This window comes from Eschrichtius robustus, chromosome 5 (assembly GCF_028021215.1).
Source record: "Eschrichtius robustus isolate mEscRob2 chromosome 5, mEscRob2.pri, whole genome shotgun sequence".
In the NCBI taxonomy this organism is placed as follows: Eukaryota; Metazoa; Chordata; class Mammalia; order Artiodactyla; family Eschrichtiidae; genus Eschrichtius; species Eschrichtius robustus.
The window spans coordinates 125361154-125382038 of NC_090828.1; the positions used below are offsets into that span (position 1 = coordinate 125361154).

A 20885-nucleotide genomic window follows, 5' to 3' on the forward strand; every position below is an offset into this window, starting at 1 on the left:
TTATGGGCGCTCGGGTGTTCAGAGTCCTGGAGCAGCAGGGCAGCTAGTGTGGAGGTGCCAACAGGAGCTGTACTCTTAGCCAAGACTGGTGCAGCGTGCACGTCTGAAACCACCAGATCCATTCATAGACATTCTTCATCGTTAATTATATAGCCTTTTAAAAAAAAAAGAAGTCATTAGGTCAGAGCCTCCCAGTTTCCCCGAGTGCCGGTTTGTGATTAAACTCTGCAAGTTCCATTCAAAAGAGGGGTGTTGGAATGACCTATGGTCTCTATTATGACTTTGACTGATAATGTAGAGGGTAGAACAGAGGCTACGCTCAATTCCAGCAGTATCGCATCCAGATTGATGGTGCAGTCTCTAGAGCCAGATTGCCTGGGTTCAGATCTCCACACAGCCACTTCAGAAATGAGTCATAGGAAGGACCCAGGAGACCAGAGTTCCAACCTTTGCTCCAGCTCTTCCTTAACTATGTGATCTCCAAAGGACAGATCTTGCTGAATCTCAGTTTCCTGCCTAGTAAAATAGAACTGATAATGTCTCCCTCATGGTATTGTTCTGAAAATTAAATCAAAGCACTGGGTCAGGGGCTGGTACACAGCAAATGCTTGGTCAGTGTAAGTTTCCTCCTCTGCCATTCTGTTTCTGGCCAGCAGTAACTTGATAAATATGAATGTCTGAGTAAAATGCCATGTTTTTTTCTATGTCATTTCTTGATCACTTCTCCAGAACTAACACTGGTATTTGGAGAAATACGAAGAACAGGAAATTGACCTTTTGAAGTGAGTAGGTGAATCATTGCTATGAGTTCTAACAGCAAATGCCCAGCTGCTCTATCTGTGTAAACATTTCACAGATGTTCACTGCCTATCAAGTAAAGTCATGAAGCCACATGACATTCTAACTTTCAGTCGTTAGAATGGAAGGGACCGTAAAGGCAGGGACCAACTCACTTTTCCATTTACCCTCTTTACCCGCCATATACACTGAGCAGTGAGCCATGTTGTCTTCTGGTTATTCCCTAAGTGTTCCTTAAGCATACTTTTCCAACTTAGGTCTTTGCCATCCCATTTCTTCTACCTGGAAATCATTTCCTCTACTTTTAAACTAAGGCAAACCTATCTATCTTTCTAGGGCTAGGTTTATTTTTAAAAAAAGAAAAGAAAAGAAAAGGAAACTTATATGCTTTCTGTGTTTTTTTCCAAACAGACATGTGGTCTCCCTCCTCTGAAATTCTGGAGTACCTGCTACCCCTGTATGTCCCGTATGATCCCTTGACTTGTGGTTACTTGAGCTCAACTCCTCCTGGGAGTTGCATGCTCCTTGAAGGCAGGGTCCTTATCTTCTACTTACCTATATCATATGCTACTTAGCTCAGGACCTGGCAAAGTAGAGATTCGCTGCATAGTTAATGAATTAGTTTGAATTAATTAATGAATAAATGCATTTATATATGAATATTTATCAGCCACTAGAACGAATTCAGTTTAATGATGGCCTTTTCCTTTTATAAATTGGTGATCCACAGAGCTCAATCATTTCTCATATCTCCTTTTCTTTCCTAGCAGTCATCACAAAACTGGGACAAAAGGTTAAGTATTGACTCTTCACTCCCAAGTGGCTTTGCTAGTCCCACAGATGAACTACCTCCGACTCGCATCAAGGAAAGCCACATCTTGGAAGGACTCAGAAAGCTCCAGAAGCGAAAAGTGTTACTTGAACCCCCATCAGTGATAACCAAATGGGGTTATAAAGATTGCATGAACTCCAATGAAGGAATCTATTCTCCAGGCATTAAAAGTAGCAGCCTCAAGGAATATCCCCCCTGCAAACCCACGGACACGGGGAGCCCCTGCAAGGAGCCCCACAAGGCATTTGTTTATGACACAGATTCTCACGACGATGCCGAAGAGGACCCTTCCTCCTCAGCCTCGCTCCAGGCAGTTCCACACCAGGGCTGCAGGCTGCACGGTTGTAAATTAACCCACAGTGTTTCCGACAGTCTCTTTGGCTGGGAGCTGAACGGCAAACACCGTTCAGAAATCACTTCCTCGGTCTCCCCCTGGGAAAGGCCTGAGAAGTTGACCAGCTGTGCTAGCGACTGTCCCTTGGAGCGGAAGCTGTGCCCGAGTGCGCGGGGACCTCAGGTGCAGAGAGAGAGGGACCCGCACAGCCAGGGCTGCCTGCCTCTCAGTCTCCAGCTCTCAGACACCGATGACACCGAAACGCTGGATGAGCTGCACATAGAGAGCAGTGACGAGAAGAGCCCGTCAGACGTGTCTTTGACTGTGGACGCCGACGAGTCCGTGGAGAACCTGGACGTCCGCGTGGGGTTTGGAAGATCTCAGCGTGGGTCTCCTGAGGAGGAAGAAGAACAAGCGCCCGTCCACTTCGAGAGCAGGCCAAAGACGTTTAGTTTCATTAAGCAGCAGAGGGTTGTAAAACGGACTTCCTCAGAAGAATGTATTACTGTCATATTTGACGCAGAAGATGGCGAGCCCATTGAGTTCAGCTCTCACCAGACTGGCCTTGTCACTGTCACCAGGAAGGAGATTTCCATCCATCAGGCCCCTGCTGGGTCCCAGACAGAGCACACTGAACTCTTACCTCAGGGAATTGCTCATTTACAGCCAGGGGCTGCTGCTAGAGACTGTCCTTTCTTAAAGAGATCTGAAGAGGAAACTGAGAGAAACATTCCAAGAGGAGAAGCAGATGACGTTGCCGTGACGCCCACTGAGTCCTTCCACCCCAGGACAGTGACGCAAAACACTCAGCGACAAAGACTGACCAAGCCAACACGCGCTACGTCATGCCAGAGTCATTCGAGGTCCTCTGTGGCCACGGGCATCTATCAGAAGAAAAGTCTGACAAAAATACCTACCAGGGGCAAGTCTTCACCTCAGAAATCAAGGATAATGGAGCCTGAAGCCTCCCTCACGGTCCCCTCAACTGGCCCAGTGACTCTTGAGAGATCACCAGCTCCAGGGAAACTCTCACGGTTCAAAAAGCCTGAAGGCCCAGAGCCCCTCTTTGCTTTACCGCCAGATTCACACATTCCAAAACCCTCCACCCAGCTCCCTCACGGCTCCAAAATGTTCAGCAGAAGGGATTGGGTCCAGTACTCCAGGAGTCAGATGCCAGCGTCACAGCTGCTGCCAAGGCCCCCCGCCGAGCCGAGTGACGATGGGGAGCCCCCCACGAGGGATAAACACTGTGACCCGGGGCCAGAGGCCGGGCTGAGGTCGCCCTCCCTGCCGTCCCCTCCAGGCAGGTCGGTCTCGCTACTCGCCAGGCCCGGTTACGACTATCTGTCGCCACCTTCATGGGCCAAGCCAGAAAGCGGGGTCCCCAGTGAGGCAGCAAGGACAGTATTGAAATCCCCCCCTCTGAAAGGATCCTCTGCTCCTATTATTTATTTTAATCAGACCGTGACAGAAGTGCAGGGGAAGAAACCTTCTGTGACCTTCAAAAAGCCAGTCTTCACTCCCCCTCCGCCCTCCACAGAAGCAGCAATCCAAACCAGATGCCCTGCTCACAGCCCCTCCAGCTCGTTTGCTGGGATGGCCCCAGGGCCCCCAAAGGTCTCTCCAAAGAGAAGTGTCCCCAAAACCCCACCTCACCAAACACTTGGGACCACACAAACGGACATAGGGTTACGGACTCCCAAGAATTGTCCTTCTACCCATGAGCCACTGGAAATACCGACTTCCAAGGGTGTGTCTCCAGCAAGAAAAGGGCAGTTGAATGACAGTGTCCCCACATCCCCCAAGCCTTCCTTCTTAGGGGTAAATGAGTCACCATCATCTCAGGTTAACAGTCCCTCATCATCAGCACCCTCCAAAAGCCATAACACCCCGCATGGTTGTCAAAACCCTCATGAGAGAGGACTGAAAACTCGCCTCCCCGTTGGGCTCAAAGTCTTCATGAAGTCTCCCCAGTTGCTCAGGAAAAGTTCTACAGTGCCAGGGAAGCATGAAAAAGACAGCCTAAACGAAGCCTCGAAAAGTTCCGCGGCTGTGAGCAAGGATAAGCCAGGGACCTCCAGGAACGCAAGCAGCCTTGAGGCCACAGGAGGTGAAAGAAATGTGTCTCCACTGGGTTTACGAGCACAAGAGAGTTTGGCCGAAGGGCTTCCCCTGGAAACAGCAACGCCAGAGTCACTGGAAAATAGCACGCCTGGGGCTGATGGAAAAGATGCGGTAGAAAACAAGTCTGTGAAGAGATCCCTCTCCTCCAACAAACCACTCCTAAAACCAGCTCTAGGCATGAACGGAGCCAAAGCCCGCAGCCAGAGTTTCAGCGCTCAGTCAGGGGACAAGCCCCCCACGGCCTCCATGGAAGGGCCAGGCAAAGTCCGGACTCAGATTATTACCAACACTGCTGAGAGGGGCAACTCCCTCACCCGGCAGAGCTCCTCCACGGAAGGCTCTCCCAGCAAGACCGCGTCTGCCCCCATGTCTGACGGTCTCCCCGGTGCTGGGAGGCCCCTGGGGCATCCTTCCTCCAGGCAGGGCTCCCTGGGGAGTACAGGCAGCTCCAGCAGCCAGCACGGGAGTCCAAGCAAGTTGCCTTTGAGGATCCTTCCAAAATCCGAAGGGCCCCTCGCCCCACCTGGAACAGAAGAGCAGCAGGCCTATGCCCAGGGAGAAGGCGCCAGGGTGACTGCACCAGAGGAAGCAGGCAGCGACCACGGCAGGTGCCCATCCACCCCAAAAGACGGCCCAGGAGCCCCGCAGAGTCCGGGGAGGACACGGCATCCCAGCAATTTTGAAACCAGCAGGACCTCCAAGCTAGAAACTTCTGGAAGGTATCCAGACACGTCTACAACCAGGACCGGTGTTGCGAGCCCAGAAGCCCCCCTCTCACCCACAATCGAAGAAAAGGTCATGTTGTGCATTCAGGAAAATGTGGAAAAGGGCCAAGTGCAAACAAAGTCCACCTCTGTGGACGCAAAGCCGAAGCCCGGGCCTTCTTTTGCCAGCTGGTTTGGTTTTCGGAGGAGCAGATTGCCAGCTCTCAGTAGCAGGAAGATGGATGTCTCCAAAACCAAAGCAGAAAAGAAAGATGCAAAAGGTTTGGGGTTCGGAAACAAACAGCTAAAATCAGAGAGAAAAAAAGAGAAAAAGAAGCCTGAGCTACAATGCGAGATGAAAGATGAACTTAACAGGGACATCGAGCTGGCAGATGGTCCGGACAGTGGTTTACAAAACAGAAATAACCTGAAAACACCGCCAGACATTTATGACCAAGTGAAGTTTGAATCGAGAAATAGACCCAGCCCTGTTCCATGTTCAACGAAAGATACCTTTATGACGGAACTTCTGAACAGGTAGCGTGTTGGCAAAGGGGGTGGCAGTATAGAGGGCAGTGCAGAACCCCACCCACCCCTCACCCCCCAACAAGGAGAGTTGTTTGTTTCCTGCATACTGAACACCAGTCAAGCATGTTTCTCATACAAGCAGAAATTCATCGTAGCAATCTTTTATACATTAGTCAGAACTTAAACAATGAAATAAAAGTTAGCGATAAAATGGTGATTCAGTCCACGTTACTTTGGTAACCAAACCAATGGTCTTTGAAATTAAAGAATGGTAAGTTTCATCAAGGTTGGTGGAAATTCAGCCTACGGTAGAAATCATGAACGTACCCACATGGCATGAAATGGAAGAAAACTACACATATGTTTTTAAAGGACGCTGATCCCACTGACCGTACCGAGCAAACTTAGAAACTTTCCAGAGGTAGTTACAGATCCTGCAGATCTTAAGCCAGAAATATATTTAGCAATCATTCCCCAGTGGTTTTTACTTTATTCCCTCACCCCGCCCCCCCGCCATCTCACAAGCAGTCATAAAAATAAAAATAAATTATTGCATTATCAAATCTAAATTGACACACTACTGGAATAGCAGATGAAGATTTGACCAAGGCCAGTGAGACACACTTATCACTCAAGGGTTTAAAGACAAAGAGACACATGGAGGTTACTTTAAACATTAAAGGATTGGGAAAAGTAGAGTGATTGAAGAAGAGCAATGTAATTGATCAGAGGAATCACTTTCTACCTGCAGAGTTGATAAGAAAGCAGCTCAACAGACTGAAAGTGGATCAAATAATGTTTCCTGCAGGAGTGTGTTAAAGGGCAGCTCCCAGGGCTCTTGTGTCACCGGCAGCTCTCTCGGCACTCAAGGAACCCACAAGAAGAACATCAAAACCAAAGCAGATATGGAAATACCGAAAGGCTCCCTGGTAAGTCTTTTACCATCCTGGTTATGAAGTGTCAGGTTCTGAGATGGGCTAGTTGGGTTCTGTCTACCCTTTGCTGATAAAAATATATAGGCAAGAGATTACGGGGGGAAGGGAAAGTTAAAGCCAAACAGAAAAAAGAGGGAAATCTTGGTGACACGGTAGTGGAGTGATGGCAGTCAGATTGGAATGGGCCTGGCTCCCTCCACCCACGCCGCTTTTGTAGTTCTCTTTTCAGAAGGATGGTATAATCACAGTGCAGGCAAATGATGCCGCGTGTGTCATCTTCAAATTATACCCTTGTGCTGGGAATTTGTCCTGATGATGCTTTCCATCATTTCCAGCAACGCAAAAAGGAACGAAAACGATTATAAAAAATAAAAGTGCAGAGCAATTTAGGAGAACATTGGCTATTTTGATGATTTGATTTAAGCATTTTTCCTAAAGTTGTAAATACCGACTTATCCTACCTAAGACAGAAGGTGTTAAGACTTAAGAAACTTATCCTTGGAACCAGGCCTGGATGCTGCAGGGCAGGGAGAGGGGACAGAGCCTGGAGCTGTGCCCCATGCTCCCAGCTGGGACATCAAGGCTGTCCTGGGCCTGGGCGCTAGCCCCGGAGCTAGCATGGTCCGCCACACAGGCTACACATCAGGGCTGCTGTAGGCTGCCCAGGTTTCCTGAGCGACAGGGACCTCGAGGACGGCTGCTACCCTCCCGGGCCCAGGCCGCCCGCAGGAGGCGGCGGCAGCTACCACCCCCATCATGACAGCCACGGAAACATGCTGGGTGGAGACAGCTATCCCCCGTTCGGCAACCCACAAGGCAACGTGATAGCAAAACTCGTGTCTCCTATCGTGTCCGTGGTGGTGGTGACCCTGGACCCTGGGAGCGGCCAGCTATTTCCAGTACAACAGGAGGAGGAATTGCTTCAGGACAAAGGAACCAGAAAACATCTGAGGCCTTCAAAATCCACCCATCGCTTTGAGAAAAGCTCCATCCAGTCAAGAACCGCCTTCATCACTCCCGTGAAGTTCCTTTCCTTCTTGGCTTGACCAGCTGCCCTGAAGGGTTTTCTCCTCTGTTTGCAATAGACGTGCTGCCTAACAAAGAATTCCTAATTCCTCAGACACCTCGATCGTGATAAGGTAGACAGCTGGACCTTGGGTTGTACAAAAGATTGCTTGATCTGTTGGTTCCATTGTGAATCTGGACAGAGAGATTCCAGCTCTGGAATGAGCTCCGAAACTACCTCCTGGTGTGACTCCAGGCCATCGACATGGTCACAAAGCACAGGGGCAGCAGAATGGCACGGGGGTCTTGGGCGGGAATGCCATCAGCTTCTAAAAGATGGAGACAGACTGCTGTTTGGGTTTCCAGCAAGCTGGGGTGAGAAGCTTGGCTGATGCTGCAAGTTCCTTAGTTATGTCAGGAATCCAGACCCGTTCACCACCGCCCCCGTGAATCGGGAATGAGTGATTTCCAACACTAACGGCAGAATTTGCACATTATTTCAGCTCACAAAAGTATTGTTATCTGCAGAGGATCAGGCTGGATTTTGGAAATTTAAGTGCAAAATCGCTGATGTGGAAACCGTCTCGGGGAAGTGATCAAGGGGTGCTTTTTCCTGTGAAATAGTACAGTTTCTACATTGTTTTGGAGAATGCGGGGTAGAAATAGAGATTTGCAGATATTGAGGCTTTTGGTATTATTTTTGATCTTTGATCCTCTTTGGGTACCAGTTTTTAAGGCGACGGCAGTACTTTCCTTGGTTTATACTTTTCTTTTTACTGGACTAGATGATCTTCTATCCTCAAACATCTAAAAAGTATACTAGCTGTTTGCTTCTATTTTAGTAATACTTTAGAGGAGAGGAAAAAGGATGGTTTGGGCAGATTAGTATAGTTTGATTCAACTTAGATTAATGCTGATCGAATTTTAGAGTTTAAATATTAGAACCAAAGAGGAAGCCAGTCACTAGAATCTGGATCTCATAAAGAGGACACATTAAAATTCCAAATATGCATGCTTTGTGCTCACCCTTAAGGATTGAGAGCTAGGTCTCCCAAGAGAAGTTGAAAGCAGAAAACATTTGAAAGAGCTTCCCAGAATGGAAAAGAACTTAAAACTAACGATCCTGAATAGATGTCTCAGAATTGCATGACTTCCATCCTGGATTTACATAGATTTGAGCCATTTGAAGACAGCCTATACTTCCTATTTTAATATGAATGTCCTATGACTCTTCCCAAATCTTGTTGAGCTTTCCCACAAGTGAGGACGACCACTAAACATTTCCCATATATGAGTTTTTGTGGGGAGTTTAATTTAACTCTTGTTAAAAAGTGTGTGTGTGTACACACACAGATTTACACACAGATATACATAAATGGAACTTAAAAAAAAAGGTAACTCCATCCATTTTCTGTAACTGTCATGGACAACTTTTCCTCATTTAAAATACATGTAAGATGGAAGCAACCTAAGTGTCCATCGACGGATAAATGGATAAAGAAGATGTGGCATATATATATACAATGGAATATTACTCGGCCATAAAAAGAAACGAAATTGAGTTATTTGTAGTGAGGTGGATGGACCTAGAGTCTGTCATACAGAGTAAAGGAAGTCAGAAAGAGAAAAACAAATACCATATGCTAACACATATATATGGAATCTTAAAAAAAAAAAAAAAAAAAAAAAGGTTCTGAAGAACCTAGGGTCAGGACAGGAATAAAGACGCAGACGTAGAGAATGGACTTGAGGGGACGGGGACGGGGAAGGGTAAGCTGGGACAAAGTGAGAGAGTGGCATGGACATATATACACTACCAAATGTGAAATAGATAGTTAGTGGGAAGCAGCCACATAGCACAGGGAGATCAGCTCGGTGCTTTGTGACAGCCTAGAGGGGTGGGATAGGGAAGGTGAGAGGGAGACGCAAGAGGGAGGAGACATGGGGATATATGTATATTTATATGTATAGCTGATTCACTTTGTTATAAAGCAGAAACTAACACACCATTGTAAAGCAATTATACACCAATAAAGATATTAAAAATTAAATAAATAAAAATAAAAAATAAAATACATGTAAGAGAAAAAAAAAAAGAAAGTTATCCTTTTTGGAACTTGACTCCCTATCATTTAGTGTTTTAATTATGAGGTCCAGAACTCAGGGGGTAATTTCCTTTAAAAAAATGAATAAAAGGCATTTTTATATTTCCCCAGGATATGCCAGTTTCAAATAATATTTTTGCTTTAAAATTACCTTAAATTGAACTTCCTCTCCTTATATTCTTTCTGTTCTTGCATCACTGGTCTGGTGATATTCATTGTTCCTTTATGTAAATTTTAAAGCACTCGAGCAAAAAACAATATCTTTTCAGAATTCCTGTATCCATATATTTTTGTGCTCTAATAAAAGAGATTATAAAATATACTATGTGCTACCATTTTCCTAGGGAAAACCTGAAACATGAAGCAATTACTCATTTTTTTCTGGAGTGGTTCAAGAGTAGGGGAGATTTTAGAAGTAATCGTGATTGGCATTATTAGTTTTTAATTATTATTGATGTTTAGGGTTCCTTAGAGTTTCACTTTAATTTGAGACAAATGTACACTTAAATGCTTTTTTTTTTCCAAACAAACAGCTCTTGACTCTAAAGCGCTATAAGGTCTTTTTTTTTTCTTTTCCAAACCCTCTGAAATCATATGCAAACTATGTTCTTTGCAAAAGCTTTTTTTTTTTCTTTTCCCCACTTCTTGCTCTTGGCTTCCATGGTATCATGCCTTCCTGAAAACATAGATGTCCCTTGCATTATAAAATCACAAATTATAAGTGTGTCTAAGGCTGCCTTTGTAGTGTCACTGAAAGGAAAGAGAGAGAATAAACGTGTGGAAATGTGCAGTATGCCAGAAATTCAATCCAACTGATCTAAAACTTTGATAGCCTGGCAGAGCCCCTTATCAGAGGCACTCAATTTAACTATGCCCCATTTAATATGGTGCTGACAGCTTGGGGTATATCTTCACTGTACAGAAATACCAAAAAGAAAAAAAAAACTGTTTAGCTTTTACAATTTCATTTTTACTTTCTTAGTACTTCCTAATGCTAAAGTAATTTGCCTTGCTTTTCTTCTCTCATTTGCAGTCTTTTACAGTGTAATAATGTTTCCTTTGGTCCTTCCAGAATATCTGCAAGAAACACTCTTATTGTTCTCTGTGAAGTACAAGGATTCCCTAACCACCAGATATACATAATCCATAGGGATAAGCTAATTTTCTAGTTAGCTGCAAGAGGAAATTAGTCAGGCTGGGAAGCTTTCCATATAGAGGAGTATTATTAACCTAGATAGTTGAACAGCTAGTCATTTTTTCAAAGGTAAAATGCAATTTTTTTTCACCTCTATAATCGTCAATGGGGATTGGACTAAAATTACTAATTTCAGAAAGGACATTAGCCATAGTCCCCTTGGGGACTATAAAAGAATAGCAGTGAAAACCTATTCATTATATGTTATCAGCCTATATAGAAAGGAAATTAGATGCAAAATGAGATACATTCTTACACCATAGCACATTGATGTGACTACCCATGAACCTTTTAAAATCAAGAGTTTAAGGGAATTTTCCCCTACTGGAGCTCAAGGTAAATTTGCTATCTGCTTCTTTTAAAGTGTGTTGCAGAGAATTCTTCCCACAGTAGTTATTTTGGGTGAAAACAATAGCTGCACATAATGCATTACATATCACACTTTTTTCCTGAATAAAATCACTGTTCAAAAATCTTATACCAGGGACTTCCATGGAGGTCCAGTGGTTAAGACTCTGCGCTTCCACTGCAGGGGGCGCGGGTTCGATCCCTCGTTAGGGAACTAAGATCCCGCGTGCCGCAAGGTGCAGCCAAAAAAAACCAAAAAATCTTATACCATAATATACCAGCATCCTTTGCCCTTAACAAACTAAGACTATATGTAGTTATGAGGGTCCTAAGGCATTTTAATTATTTTTATCTGTGGTAATATAATGGAAAAATTATTTCCATACATATATCAAGTCCATGTATGTAGCACACCTCGACTTAGTTCACTGGTGACTGCATATCCATTTTCAAGACTGCTAGATGCATTCTACCATATGTATAAAAGTCTCATTAATGCTTTACTGAATTAAATATTTTTCTCTTTTCAGAGCCTTAATTAGAGGCTTATGTCCCCATTTATGCTGTCATTTACAGACCACTTAGCTCTAACTTTTGCGTAATTTAGACAAGGGCCATGTTAACTTTGCACTTTTACTTAAATTATACAGAATCATTATAAGAGGGGGAAAAAGGCATCCCCAGAAAAGATTGCATCAGTATTAAGTAAATAAGTCAGAAAGAAATGCACACTCCTTCCTACATGTTGTAAGTCCTTCCTTCCTGTGGATTTAGATAATTTTCTGAAATGAGAAGTCTCAAAGGAACAGCTCCCAGCTCCTATTGAACTGTCACTGGACAAAATAAAAATCGTTAATGAAATTAATGAGATCATATAACTGGAAAGAGATGGCCATTTTAATATGGGTATTTTAATTTAAATTATTGAGTATCCTCTTCACCCAGTGTCACATAGTCTGAAAAAATCACATATGCTAATAAAAAAGTATCAAATACAATCCCATTAAAATTGTGCTGTGGTGATGAAGTAGCATAAAATAGTACAATAATTATACAAATTGTTATCATCTTATTAAGTTCTGCAAAATTTTGTAATTTCAACATCTTTAATTGAACAATTCTGTTCTAAATGCTATTTGGATGCTAATAAGAAGCATGCCTATCTTGCCCTCCTCCTGCAGAGTTTTCTAAAAGACTGTCTTTTCTAAAGGTAATGCCTTCCAGGAGTTTTCCCTCCAAAGATCACTTCTCTCCTCTCACAGAGGTTCATTAAGTTCTTTTCCTTTTCAATGAGCTTTAACATCAAAATGTTCTTTTCTTGGGATGCAGTTCTTGTTAGGATGATTCAGAGAAGAAATATACACAGAATTCCAAATGAAGGGTGTCCCCAAATATGGGGTTTTATTCTGCAGTTATGTATATATATTTGTCAGCAATGAATTATTTTCTCCCTTTTTCCTCCTGTGTCCTTTGTAAGCACGTTCCTCCCAGCCTTTTCTAATGGGAGAGGTTAATAGAATATAATGGGTACAGTGGCATTTAATGGTTACCTGTTAGAGACTGGTATTTAGTACAGCTCTTGACTACAACTGCAGAGCTCAAAAGATGGGCAAGAGTTGGAGGTGCACCATTAGAAGGTGCCCAAAGTACTGGCAGCAAACTGAAACCAAAAATAACCCACATCATTGCGCACGAGAGTCACCTGCTACTTCTTACCAAATGGGACATTACTGACATTGATTTGTATCTGTTCCTGGTAGAGCAATGGCTGAAGAAATTCTGAATCTCTAACCACCATTGTTTGCTGAGCCAAACTTCTTGATTTTGTGACCATTCCCATCTGTGAAGTGCTTTGCCACGTGAAGAATTCGCTTTGGCAAATTCTTCGTCTGGAGCTGGCAGACCCTTGCCCCCAGGAAAGTTCCACAACCTTTCGCCAACACACAGCCACTGTGTGATCAAGACTGAAAATTAATTTTAATTTCAGCCTATGAGAAATATAATTAGCAAGGGGAATCTGCTGCCAAAATAAATTATGCCCCTCATTTCCATATGGAAACGGATTTTTTTAATTACTCACCACTTTGCATTGAAATCTATTTGTATGGATAATTAGAGCTGACAAGTATGCCATTCTAAGGCACTCCCGCATTTTCCATTCCTTTGTTGATTCTTCATCCATCCCTTTCCAATTCAAAATTTCCCCGTACGTGTCATTCGCTCCTCAGGGGTCATTAGCCCAGGGGAGCTGAAAGAACTCCTGTCTACAAGCCCAGTTCCTCTGATAAATACCCAAGAGGCCACGTTTAGCATTTGCTGTTAAGCACTTAAAGCCCTAGAAAAGTTCTGACAAGGAGCTGACAGGTAGGACCTCAAGATGGTTTTTATTTTCCTTCTTAAATATGATACTTGGACAGAGGTGGTGATTAAGTTCCACCGAAGGCGTAGGAACAAGTAGGAAAGAGAAGCAGGGCACTAACACACACAAACAGAAAACTTCTTTGCTACTCCTGAATAAAAATATAGTTTATGTATATTTGGAATACTGCCTACCTATCTAATTGCCAGACACTAAGAGAGATACAGTAGTTCTTGGGAAGGTCTGGAAAGGATGATGGTGGCAATATGGCACACTGAAAAATTAAATTACAACAATGAATAGGGGTCAGGAGTGCCCACTCTAAAACTGAAATCCTTTTATAACCTTGAACAGATCACTAACCCTCTCTAAGCCTCTTCTCCTTTATCTCCAAGATGAGAACCTTGTTGTAATCATTGGATTCTTTTGTTCAGAATTTCATAGGCTGATGGAGATGATGATTCACCCACTTTCCAGCAGGTTAGCATGGCACCCCTTCAAGTTTAAAATTGGTTGATTTGGAAAAACCCAAAGGAAATACTATTTTACTTAACAGGTGTGGGAAAATACGGAGTATCCTGTCTTAGGTGTTGGAAGGGGCTGAAAATACAGATTTTCTTGATGTTTCTGTAAATGAGGATAGAGAGTTCCGTTGGATCCTTAATGGAAATTAAGGTGTTTGGGTCTCCTTCCTTCTGGGTTTCTCGGTAGCTTTGTCACAAAGAGGTCACTGAGCTAGGTGAACTTTGGAAGGCAAATAAGTAACTCGTTAGTCTTGCGGATGCACACAGAGATTCTCCTCTCTGCCATCCCTAAATACTAGAAAGAGAGCTGGTTGATGTTGCCCTTCTTCCCCCACTCCCTAACTTACTTCCTCTGGAGGTGCTAACAAACAAGGCAGTGCTGACAGCAGACAGCTGATGGGGAAAGAGAGTGATGAAGCCTGGCCTCTGGGTATTCAGCCCTTAACACCCTCTCCTTTTAGGGTTCAGACAGTCATTGCCACACTCCTGAGTGTTCCATCTCCTGGCTATCAGTATGTACGGATTAGGCACCAATTACATTCTGATATTGGAACCATGGTCATGAAATGTAAATAATTGGTCTGATTCCATTAGTTATGGAAAATAAGAGGTTAAAAAGTAGAAAGCTAAGTCTAGCTCAAGGTCAGTTCACAAGCATGTGACTTTCTATATTGTAAGTATAAAATAATGGTTTCTTGGCATCCAACTTGAGCCCCCGAGCAAATCCACTGACAACCTCTAATGTCCCCCCACTGCGTTCATCGCACGGTTCATTATTATCGTTGGCCGCCCAGGTGACTGGCTGGGATGCATTTTCAAAGAGCTATTTAGGGTCATTCTGCCAAAGACCATAAGCTGTCTTGACCTTGCGGCCAAGTCTACACTGGCATAGTCCCATGGAAATTTGAGAATAACAAAGTTCCACCAAATGAACACAACTCTGAAACCAGATTTGCTGTGTTTGAATCCTGGTTCCACCACTTGGACAATTGCTTATCTTGTCTGTTTCTTCAAGGCCCCTTATGTCCAAAATGGAGCTAACAATAGCACTTACCTCCCAGCATTGCAAGGTTATGAGAGCATAGGTGTGAGGAGCTTAAATAGCTCCTGCTGCATAGTAGTTAAGTGTTGGCTGTTTTTATTATTATTGATATTGTTCATGATATTGTTATTACTACTGCTACTCGATTGGGAAGTAGGGGGCCTGGGTTTAGTGTTGGCATTTACATCTGTTTAAGGAAACTTGCTGGATCTCAGGATTCTCATTTGTAAAATACTGTGACTTTATTAGGTTCTTGCTCGAGTTCCATTTGGTACTCCAGCATTCAGCCTCTGGATATCCCAGCTGAAATGTAAGGGGGATGTTTTTGACCTGAAACAAATCTAGGTAAATGTATCACCCTTCTAGTTCACTGAGCACACATCAAAGTCACCTCACATTTCATTCTGGAAAGAACAACAGCAAAATAACATTTTCTGAGAGAGTTATACTCTAGGAAAAGGTCAACAGATCTAAGGGTATTTCTTTATTCTCATTAAAATAACGTGGTGGAGTCATTGTCGCTGGAAGAATTATGTTTCCTTAGACTTTAATTTTTCCCAGCAGCTCTGTGTTACTGACTTTATTAAGTATTAAAAAGAACTATAGCTGTTATCTCAAAAATCTTATGTAGAATCAGGTACCCTGTAACTTGCTTTCAGAGCTGGGGTTATATTTCTGAAAATATGCTCTTATAATTAAAACTTGTAATAAAGCCAAGTGATAGAGTAGGGGAAAATGGAGTGAAGAAAATATATGTGTATATATATATACACACACTCACACATACACACCCACATGTTTGTTATAGAATGTACCAATAGTCTGAGGATTACAAAATCGATTTAATATAACACATAGGAACTCACAGTGTTTCCTTGTTACTGCAGATAAAAGAGGCAAATGAACACTTGCAAGAGGATGAAGAAGATACAGTTGCAGATTCTGCATTTCAGAGCCATACCATAGGTAAAAATTCATGTCTCAATATGCCTTTAACTGAGATGTGTTCTACATGCGACCTTATTTCGGACACGGTGTGTTCCTAAAGGTCATGTCTTATGCCCACCTCTACAAGGACTGGGTCTTAACTTCTCACGCATGATTACCTTTATCTTCTTAGGCATTGGAAGCTACATAAAATAAGTGGGTCAAAGCAGAACCTATGAAGAAAACATAGGTATTTGCAAAGGAACGCAATGCCAACTGATAAGTGAGTCCTTGTCCGTATGAAACGAAAATGATACTGAGTGTAAATAATTTCTCTCTGCGGAAAAAATCCAACGTTGAATTGATCCAATTTCTGTAATTGTCTCAGGAAGCACTATTATTGGTTAGAAGTGTGGAGTGGTAGCTTTCTTATATTGAATATTTTTTAAATTGGATATGTTTTACACATAGAACTAAACAGATTAAGTATATACGGCTTGCCAAAATCGCCTCCTCATTTTCTTCATCATTTCTGTTAGAACCCTGATTATAGGTAGTCCTTTCTCAGAGATACCTTTGGTTTGTCATCTCTGTCCTAAAATTTTACATGAGCCCATGTTGAAGGAACTCAGGTTTCTAACACAAAGGGATTTTGCTAACCTGTTTCCAGCAGCCAGGAGGTAACTGGTAATAGAGTAGCTGTCTGCGTCGGTGATCCTTGTCAGGAGATAGAAGACCTGATAACTTTAACAGCTCTGGGCCACCGTAGACACTCGCAAAATTAGTTGTTCTTTGGGCTCTAAAAAATAGCTGTGAAATGTAAGCATGCTGATTATTTAGTTTTACACAAAACATCAAGGCATGAGAGAATCATTTTTTCAAATCACATTTGGGTGTAGTAGACAGTACTGAATACCATCCTCTAGGGCATGACAGCCCTACAGCTTTCTGGTTGCTGGTATAATCAGTATGCACGGCTCCTGCCCTTTCCCTGGAGTACCTTTAGCTGCCAACTCTCAGTATCTCACCACTCCTAGAGCCATGTTGGTATGTTCTGCGGCTGGTTTTCTAGCTTACCCAGCTGCCTTCTCCCAACTATAATTTACAGTTTATCTCAGAGAGTTATCACACCCTCACAGCTTAATGAGACTGGCACACCATTATTATTCTTTTCTGTTGTAATTGGGAATACAAAAGTCTTAACAAACAGCTGGATGAGTGGAGTCTGAATGCGAGTATTATTCCGGAAAGACATCCTTTAGTACAGTTAGTTGTCGGTGTGAAATGCTTAAATGTGTCAGTTCTGTGTAGTTAGCTAATGTGCAAGTTAAATATTGTTCAGCAACCTTCAAACATGGCACTGTGTAAAGCCCCACTGCGTCACCATTTTTCCATGATGAGGTATTCTTGGGCTTGTACAATAACATATATAAAATTAGAGGCTGAATTTTCGAGAGAGAGCTATAGTAATCTGCGTATTTTTTTATAGACTAGCAATTCTTTAGATCTGTACTGTTTGACATGATAGCCAATAGTCACATGTAGTTATTTCAGGTTCAATTTAAATTCATGAAAACTACATAAAATTAAAAATTCAGTTCCTCAATTGCACTAGCCACATTTTAAGTACTCAGTGGCCACATATTCTATATGGCCTGTTTTTCCATCATCATACAAAGTTCTGCTGGAAAGTGCTGGTTTAGATTACTCTCAAGGAAGTAAATTTGGACTCTGTTTCTGGCAGAGAACTGACTTGGTCTTCACATAATTGTAGACTCATCTCCTCAAGCTGGTGGAGACCTATCCGAACAAGCTGCTCCTGGCAGCAAGTAACAACAACAGAACTGACTAGCCATGACTTAAGGAATAAAGTCATTGAATCATCTTCTATAATTAAAAGTCTGGGGGAAGGCAAACATAAAAGAGAAGCAGCAGCTCAGCAATTCTATCCGAAACCCTGTTTTTTGGTCCTCATGCTTGTCACTTCTGGTTGCAAATTAATTCCCACCACTCTAGGCATCCCAGCTACATTTGAGACACAAAGTGCAAGGAAAAGTAAAAATTCCTTCAGAATCACCGCCCCCCCACCATAGACTTCACGTTACATGTCATCAGTGAGAACCAGATCATAAAGCTAATCTTAGGTGCAAGGGATGCTGGGAAAGTCAGTATGTTGCTTCCCAGCCTCTACTGCATGAGGTAGCAGAGACAAGAGGGTTGAAAGTGTTCCCTGAGTTAGCCAACGAGTATTACCACAGGCCTTTTAAAAAGTTCATCCATTTCAAGGCTGAGTGAGACTCAACAAATCGAGTGGTTATTTATTTTCATTGCACAAAAATGACTGAAAAAATATTTTTTTAGCACCCTGCGAATCCCAACGTTCTTCATTTTGTCTAGACTAAGTGCTATCACATATCCTGCCAATATTTGTAACCATAGAATATTTCCAACCATAGAATATTTCCAATCACAGCAACTGAGCAAATCTAAATATGGTCTTCTTCTAAGCAAACAGCAGCTAATATCTTTGACAAAGAACAACAATCAGAAAATCTGTGAATCTGAATGTTTGCATTTCTGTGGTTAAGGATAATCATGTTGGCTTAATCAAAATGGTATGAGTTGATTACAGGACAGGATACTGTTCACTAAACCTGCTCTATATTGAAATTCAAGATTCATGAAATAAGTTAAATAATACAACTAGATTCTTTTCTTTCAAATTGCCCTAACAAATGTCAGACTTTCATGTTAATAAGCAACAAGCAAATGACCAGGCTAGCCTACACAAATGATCACCAACACCAATTGTTCTTTCTTGCTATTTAACTGTAATAGATTCACCCAGTGTATTACACTAATTGTCTAATAGGATTAAATGATCAGTAGGAATTCAAATGACATTGTCTCATATTAAAAACATCAGCCAGTGATAGCATCAAAAATAATCTCCTAAGAGGAGACAGGGGATTTGGAAATTCCTTTAAAGAGGAAGAAATGTCTTTTGAGGAGTTTGAGGAAGAAGTCAAGCTGAATTAAATGATAACCAGGAAAACAAGGCTGCATGGTAGACTCTCTGTGAAGTGAAGGATGCATGGTATTTCCCCAGATCTAAAGAGTTGTTACCGAATGCAAGTTTGTGTGCCCAAAGCACAGTGAATGACATTCATATTAAAAATAAAATTTAAAATATCTCAGAAAGCTAATCAGATTTTCACAACTTTTGAGTGGAAGGCCATTTGAGTCAAAGGTCACATTTTGAATAGCGTGCTGACATATTTGGCTTAATTGTAGAAAGAGTGAGCTATTGATCATCAAAACAAATGTGAATGGGAAGTACAAATGTTCTCAATAACAACTTTGATATTCAATAGATAATGTTCTGTTGACTTGTAACAGACTGGCTCTGAACTGGAAACCACTTGGATGAGGAATAGGATGGAGTGGTTTTACATAATTTGGATCCGTATTAATACTTCCCAGGATGATAATATTTCTGCATTTCCAAATATACAAATGACATCTAAGAGGTACTATAGAGTAACAGGTTGGGCAAGGACGTTTCTATCGTGGCTGCACTGAGTTCACCCATTTATAACTACAAGCGACGAACTTCAAAGGGGGAGCTTTGCATCTGGCAGCCTGAAATATAAATCCCACCTGTCGGGCTTCCCTGGTGGCGCAGTGGTTGAGAATCTGCCTGCCAATGCAGGGGACACGGGTTCGAGCCCTGGTCTGGGAAGATCCCACATGCCGCGGAGCAACTAGGCCCGTGAGCCACAATTACTGAGCCTGCGCGTCTGGAGCCTGTGCTCCGCAACAAGAGAGGCCGCAATAGTGAGAGGTCCGTGCACCGCGATGAAGAGTGGCCCCCACTTGCCGCAACAAGAGAAAGCCCTTGCACAGAAACGAAGACCCAATGCAGCCATAAATATAAAAATAAATAAATAAAAAAAAAATTTTTTTTAAATCCCACCTGTCATGAAGGTAGACCCGTGGAAACAGGACCATGTGGTTCTTTCTGACCAAGGACTGGAAATAGTAATATTAATTTCCATCCATTGAGTATCTCCTATGTACAAAGCCCTGTGCTTGGAACATTACATGTCATCCGTCTTGTGTCTCACTCCCTAGTGGCTGGTTCTCTGTTTTCGTCACCTGTCAACTTGCTCCTTATGAGTGCTTCCTTCTAGGTACCAGAGGCAGGCATGAGATAAGGCTTTGGTGGAGATTTCCATATTTGTGAGTATAGTGAGTCATAGTCTATGACTCCCTCCCTCTGTTTTTCACTAGAGGGATGAGAATTGTAGCCTTAGAGAGTCGCAAGTATGGCTTTTTTACTCCTGTAAAATATTTGCTCTATAGATTGCACCAAGGAGCTGAGTTCTCTTTAGTTCAACAAGCCTATATTAAGCATCTTCTCCCAGCCATGCCCTGTGTTAGAAGCCAAAGATACAGAGGTGAAAAAGACACAGTACGCATATTCTATGAGCTCCAGTTCAGTAGGGAAACAGAGAAGCAAACAAATAATTCTGATACAGTGTAATCACAGATAAGTTAGAGGCATGCTCTCCATACATATGAGTACACAGGGCAGGGTGTGGAGCCCACCTTTGGTGAATCCAGAAATGTTGGTGTTCATCAACAGGAAAGGGCAAGAGTGAGACAGTAAGATACTGAAGTTTAAGAGTGTTTGCCATTTATACCAGTGGCTCCCAAACTCTGCAACACATCAGAATCCTCTGGGAAGGCTCTAAAAATGCTGGTGCCCAGGTCACATCCCATAACAATTAAGTCACAAGGTCTAGGGAGTGGAGCCAGGCATTAGTATTCTGTAAAGATCCCCAGGTGATTCCAACGTGCAGCAGAGTTTGGGAACCACTTTCCTAAGGGGTAGGATTTCATCAGCAAAGGGGACAGAGATGCCCTTCAACTCAAGGTAAGCAGCGTAATCAGAGACCTGGAGATAGGAATACGGCACACTGTAGGGAAGGGGGTCAGCAGAGGACCAGCCTGGCTAGAGCAGAGGATAAGTTTTGAGGATGAGGTACAGATAGAGGGGTTTTGTGGGATGGGACCAGATTGTGGAGACCTTGAAAGCCAAGCTTGGGTGTTTGAACTTAAT

The 20885-nt window shown here is 42.8% G+C and overlaps 1 protein-coding gene and 1 pseudogene across 11 annotated transcripts in view; both read left to right on the forward strand.

Annotated features, from left to right (window-relative positions):
• Positions 1 to 20885, forward strand: part of NCKAP5 (NCK associated protein 5) — a 1051318-nt gene that overhangs the window by 946789 nt on the left and 83644 nt on the right. For 9 of the 11 annotated variants that reach the window (XR_011074153.1, XM_068545242.1, XM_068545248.1 and 6 more), the window contains 3 exons: positions 1566 to 5329; positions 6072 to 6249; positions 15721 to 15799. Coding sequence is in view for 9 of the 11 variants with exons in the window: in XM_068545242.1 (XP_068401343.1) it covers positions 1566 to 5329; positions 6072 to 6249; positions 15721 to 15799 (4021 nt within the window). In the remaining 2 variants the exon portion in view is untranslated. Of the gene's footprint in view, positions 1 to 1565; positions 5330 to 6071; positions 6250 to 15701; positions 15800 to 20885 lie in introns of all 11 variants that reach the window. The other 2 variants (XR_011074154.1, XM_068545246.1) reach the window with 2 other exon arrangements.
• On the forward strand, positions 6436 to 7206 carry LOC137765497 (glycoprotein Xg pseudogene; annotated as a pseudogene).